Source organism: Prosopis cineraria, unplaced genomic scaffold, assembly GCF_029017545.1.
Source record: "Prosopis cineraria cultivar Desert tree isolate PC_DT_omini unplaced genomic scaffold, ASM2901754v1 PC8, whole genome shotgun sequence".
NCBI classification, from domain to species: domain Eukaryota; kingdom Viridiplantae; phylum Streptophyta; class Magnoliopsida; order Fabales; family Fabaceae; genus Prosopis; species Prosopis cineraria.
Window position 1 is genome coordinate 10,966,105 of NW_026555339.1, and position 6,000 is coordinate 10,972,104.

Consider the following 6,000-nt stretch of genomic DNA (forward strand, 5'->3'; position numbering starts at 1 on the left):
ACTCTTCAATTAAAAAATATAAAGTATTTTTTAAGGAGTTGAATGTTAAAAAATATAAGTTATTTTTAATCTTTAGAGATGTAATCATTATTTCTTTTCAAAAATGTCCCTATTAATTAATGATTTTATATTTATTGTAGGGTGTTTCATATGGGTAAATATAAAAAAATAGGGTTAGTTAGAAAGTAGATAATTACTTTATTAAGGGATGAAATTCGATTAAAAATACTTTATATTATTAAACGGAGGGAATATCACTTAACTGATCAACATTATTTGCTCTAGAAAAACTACATTTAGACATTTATTTATATGTTTAAAATAACAAAATAATTATATATTGATTATTTAATTTATTATACATATGTATCATATATCGATAATGTGATCATATTTTTAATATAATTTATTAATTTATTAATATAAAATAGAAGATAAACTCTTATGATAGATCAAGTTTCGGTTATAAGTTTATCATATACTTTTTCCGTTTATAAATATAAGATATTTTTAATCTTTCAAGGTGTAATCATTATTTTTTTTAAATGCCTTATATTTATTATATGATATTTAATAGAGATAAATATAAAAAATAAAATTAATTTAAAAATAAATAATTATTTTATTGTGAGATGAGATTTTATTAAAAATGTTTTATATTTTTAAATAGAGGAAATAATTTTTATTTTGTACTCATGTTTAATTTATTATAATAATATTATATGATTTAATTTGGGTTTTTATTATAAAGCTCACCCACAATCTTACTAGTTACGACTTACGACGCTCTGCCGCCGCGCCGCCGCCGCCCCGCCCCACTGTCGACAACCTCACACTCAACGCTCAACCTCACGCCGCTGCTCCCACCTCCTCTCAATCTCGTCGCTCAGTGACGGTGGTCATTTGCACCGGCGCTCGCGTTATACATTTACCTCACTCCCTCCCTCCGCGGTACCTGATATTCAAGTTTTCTGCTTCAATTTTGTATTTTAAATTCATACTCTCCTCCCGGTGGTTTGAAGCTTGCTCCTTGAGGATTGTTGATCAAGCCTTTGATGGAGTCATTTTTAGACTTGAACGAAATATGCGAGCAACAAAGTTCGTCATATGCACTCAAATTGGTGCCTTGGTTGAACTGGGATGAATGGGTTTTGGTTAAAGATTCTCTTTTCTCAGACTCCCCAGATTCCATTGCTTTTGCTCTAAAAAGAGTAAGATTTGATGCTGATTATTTGCAAGCCTTTTCAATATGATACAGAAGGATATATGCTGATGAAAGACTTATTTGCTTTCAGATATCGGCATGGGAGAGTCGAGGATGTTTGCCAGCTGCTATTGAGGCCACTGCTTCCATCATTGAAATTCGACAAATTGATCCCTATTGTAGGTAGATTTTCTATTCTGATTTTCATAACTTTATGATCTTTTATAGTTTTTTACTCCCTGCACCAAAAAAAAAAAAATTGAGAGAATCTTTTTAGGCTAAATATAAGAAACAACTACCATAGGCTTGAACAAGGAACATCCCCTTAATGTCGTTGATGCAAAGTTTTCTTTTATACAGGAACGTCAAAAATGATACATCTTTGATGAACCTTGGTTTTTGTAGAGTGGAAGAGGATCGGTGTAGAGATACTTCTCTTTCAGAGAAAATGCTTGCTCATTTGTATTGCATGGCAATCATTAGGTAAGGTTTTCTTTCAATTTTTTCAAATATGAAGTTTTTCTTATAACCCTTCGAAATACATCCATAGCACCAGTACAATGTACAAGATCAAGTGATTTACAAGATTTTTAGTATCTGGCAAAAAAAAAGAAAAAAAAGGTTTTTTAGTAATCTATTTGTACTTGCACTGTTTTGAAAAATTAATTAATGAGTTAATGTCGCTCAAGATCATGGGACATGATTGTGTGGTCACTGGAGACTATTAGAAGATATTTTGAGGGCCTTTCAAGAAACTTTGCCATGTCATGAGATTTAGAATCTCAGATCTGGGCCTTTTTGCTATCTTTTCATCTTTAGTATGAGCAGCTGTTTACTTTCAGGAAAAGTATCAGCAAGCACTTGTGTTATATGTGACCCTTTAATGCACAACCTTGTTTGTTGAAGGCTTGTCAATGGTGTTATTGAAAAGACACGTAAGAAAGAAGAGAAGTCAATAGCTGTTGCTGCTGAGGCAATTGGTATTCCACGGTTGCTGATTGATATTCGTCATGGTAAACAAAGTTGTCTCCCACTATTATTTGTTTACATATATATTGAAAAATGCCTTTCCCCTTACGTATTCCTTCAACTTTAGAGGGATCACATCGTGGACTTCCAGCACTTCAACTTCTTCGCAGTGCCTCAGTTAAGGTATAGCTTATTTCAGTGTGTCTTATTATCATATCAGTGTCAAGTATGTGTGGTCCATGGGGTGGTGTAATTGATAATGTTTGAAGATTTGATGTACTCATTTGATATGAAGCAATTGGAGTGGGTTTTCCTTTTCAAGGCCGATAGTTGATGTCAGAATAAGGAGGACTTGTTAATGTAATATAAGATTCTAAAGCTTTTAGATATTTACCAGATTGCCAGCAACATGTTCTATGCAATTGCTTGTTTTTTGAAAATTAAAGGGAAAATAGTGACCTTGCGCCTATAACTGATGGTGAGTTGTTTTGTTGTTGTCAATTTCAGGCACTTGATTGGTTGAAGTCTTATTATTGGGAATCTCAGAGCAAGGCAATTCCTTTTGAACGTGATGGAAATGCAAAGGTTAGAAAGAAAATCAAATCCAAGCTTCGAGAACTGTCTTTCTGCTTGAAAAGCAACCAGAGTTCCCAGTCTAATAGTCCAATACTCGAGGGAAAACGTGCGTGAGCTTTATTTATTTATCTATTTATTTATTTTCATCTCTTATAAGTTATAACATTAGTGTTTAAATCATATCTTTTTAAATATTGACTTTAGTATGGTGTTTAATGATGTGATATGCAATTTATATATGTCAAGCTTATGTAACGGGAATGTATGCATTTTATTTATCTACTATTATATTTCAATACGAAAATTAGGATGGCTGAAAATTCTTTCCCTGTGTCATCCAGGCATACATCTATATGCAGCATTTGCTTCTGCCAGCTCCCATCCATTGCCCTAAAATCATGACCCCACTTCTTTCTTTTGTTGCAAATCAAGGAGGATGGAAGTTATTTGAATGAAATATTGAAAAATAGAAACAAGCAACAATTATGATCTACTTCCTTCTTATTTTTCCAAATTTATTCCATTCTTTTAATATTGGATTCATGTATTTTTCCCCCCTGTCAGCAACCTCTTCTTTAAGCACTTGTTAAATATCATTGTCTTCTTTTCTCCTTATTTGGTCTCCTTTAGATTAAGAAGAAAACCATGTATAACTGAACAACAACACAATAACAAGCCTTATCCCACTAAGTGGGGTCAGCTACATGGATTGAACAAATCCATGTATCATTGTGAATGCATGGATGAATTCCATTCGGCATGCAATAATGTACAAGTGGATGTACTATATCCTTATGATACTTTGCATCATACTGCATTTGTCTTTAAAATGATGTTTTTCAGTCAAATAGAAAGTATGGATTGTTTATTTGTTCAATCAAGATCATAATGCTGGTCAGCTTATTGCTCTCTTGATTCAAAGGCTTGCAGGAATTCTTCCACCTTACATCATCTATACATTAGAGACATGCAGACTGTAAATGCATAATCCAAAATTTAATGCTTGTTTTATGGGGCACAGTTAGGGATGATATATGTGGCACTAATTGGAACAATTAGAGATAAGTATGGCCCATTTAATGCACGTGCTTCTGTTTCTCTGTTAAATTGAACTTAAAATTGTTCAAGATCTTTTTGACATTTGTAACATGCATTAGAAATATGCCGGAAGTGTCTGCATTTAAATGAGATTTTAATTCTAACAACATTCAGATTCTTGTCCAACATTCAAAGTCTCGTAAAACTGTTGGTCTGGTCCCCCGGGTTCATCCACTATTCTGACCTGGATCTTCGCTGTAACAGCTTCAAACATGATGAATTATGTTGTGACTGTAATAATCTTTTGACTCTTATCACTGGCAAGTGTCAAATATCAAAATCTGGAAGTGGCATTTTATTATCAATAAGATAAATGCATTTACTTTCTTTGATAACTTTTAGTTGTCATCCAAAATATTGGAATCACAAGTACAAGGTGAAGCTACTTGGTAATTTCAGATAATGGCCATCCTCACTACTTTAATTCTTTATCTAAATATCTCATACATTGATTCTTGTTTAATTCAGAATCCAAATAAGAAAGTAGTTAACTTGTTATCATAACTAACTAGGCATGTTGTATTGTGCAATGCCAGGAGTTTGAGGATGTGTATCACTGTTCAGGGCTTTTGAAAAATGTGACTTGATAAAGATTTTATTACACGTGTTGATATTGATATATTGATATTCCTATTTTATTCTTCAAAATAAATGATTGTGGCTGGAATTTGTTATGGTACTTCATCTCAGTTCTGCTGAACCTGAAGTGAATTAAGCAGTGGTATCCTTTTATTTTCAGGTTCTAAGAAACAAGTTTCTAAGATATCGAAATCTCTTGTTCAGTTATATTCTTCCTACTCCTCAGAGATTGTAGGTGTGTTGTTGGAGTATTTGTTGGAAGCCTTGAGTTCTTCAGAATTAGTAGAGCATACGGAGCAAGTTTCATGTCCAACCATAAATATTATTTTGCCTGATTGGAAGGTTGTCATACTCAGATTTTGTGATAAGGAGCCAGAGTTACTACTGAACCTTTTTAAGGAAGTACTCATTATGATTGAGACCCAGGAAGCAGAAATGAAATATGAAGAAGGTAGATGCTTCTTGCTTTGCATGTCAGCATTTTCAATTTGTTTTTTGGTGGCATCCAGTATCTATTGATTAATTATTGTGTGGTACTTGGATTTGCTTTCATTCTCAGTCTATAGGGTGCACCTAAATTTTGACATCTGATACATTTTTTATTAGAAACAATTTTTGAAATTCTTAAATTGTTTCAATATTGGATTATGAATTTGTTTACGAAGATGATGATAGCCTTCGTCTTCTATCTACTTGCAATTACTCTGATCCACAGTTTTGCATGTCAATGTCAAGGCGAGTTATATCATTATAGTGTCAAATTTATAATGTTCTTTTATCACAATTTATTATAAGCTTCAAGCTGTGGATCCCTTTGCTTGTTCATCAGAGTTGATTTGAGATACAAGTTGTGGTTATGCTCAGTATGGGCGTAGCGTAATTTTCACTTTCAGCCACTTTTACGGGACAGATTTTTTCACTTCTGAACTGTTATTATATGTTTAGGCATCTTCTTGTGTGAGATTGTACGGTCAATTATAGTAGAGCTCCTAATGATTGTAAAGTTGCATGCACAGTCATATGGTTTATCTTCTGCATTAATATAGAACTGTTCCTAATATTAATTATGATAAGGTTGAGGTAGTTTTATCTTCATGATTTGTTTCTCTCGTCTGTGCAGAAATGAAATGTCTAGGGACTTCACGTAGGAAAGATTTTGCCAGATTGATCGTCTTGCATCTTTGTTTGCATGGCTTGCTGGGATTCTATATGAGTACTATCTGCTAAAGCAAATGTACCAAAAAATGTTTTGCTTGAACTTGTACGAAAATGTCTTCGAATATCAGCTCCAAGCAATAAAGCAGCTAGTGGATTCAGCCCTTCTCTTGCAAAATTGATGATGATGATAGCTCTTAATGGAGAAAGTTAAAAGGCTCTCTCATGTCATTCTGTCCAATTCAGTCAAAAGCAGTGATGAAAGCTCTTTGCCCATTTCTTCAGTGAATTTCCTTCAGATGGAGGAATACATAAGCCGAGCTGCTAGAAAGCTTGAGTTGTTCAAACACGAGTGACAAAGAGTAAACACAACATCATGACGGATTGCGACACCAACGGGCCTCGGACATGGACTTTGG

General features: G+C 33.5%; 1 protein-coding gene across 1 annotated transcript in view; it reads left to right on the plus strand.

The window, feature by feature from the left end:
• Positions 1 to 798: 798 nt before the first annotated feature.
• The window catches only part of LOC129317288 (uncharacterized), a 10,070-nt gene continuing 4,868 nt past the window's right edge, over positions 799 to 6,000 (plus strand). The window contains exons 1-8 of the mRNA XM_054961645.1: positions 799 to 1,211; positions 1,296 to 1,387; positions 1,610 to 1,687; positions 2,111 to 2,217; positions 2,301 to 2,356; positions 2,681 to 2,855; positions 4,587 to 4,877; positions 5,092 to 5,161. Coding sequence (XP_054817620.1) covers positions 1,056 to 1,211; positions 1,296 to 1,387; positions 1,610 to 1,687; positions 2,111 to 2,217; positions 2,301 to 2,356; positions 2,681 to 2,855; positions 4,587 to 4,877; positions 5,092 to 5,161 — 1,025 coding nt within the window. The 5' untranslated portion in view covers positions 799 to 1,055. The remainder of the gene's footprint in view (positions 1,212 to 1,295; positions 1,388 to 1,609; positions 1,688 to 2,110; positions 2,218 to 2,300; positions 2,357 to 2,680; positions 2,856 to 4,586; positions 4,878 to 5,091; positions 5,162 to 6,000) is intronic.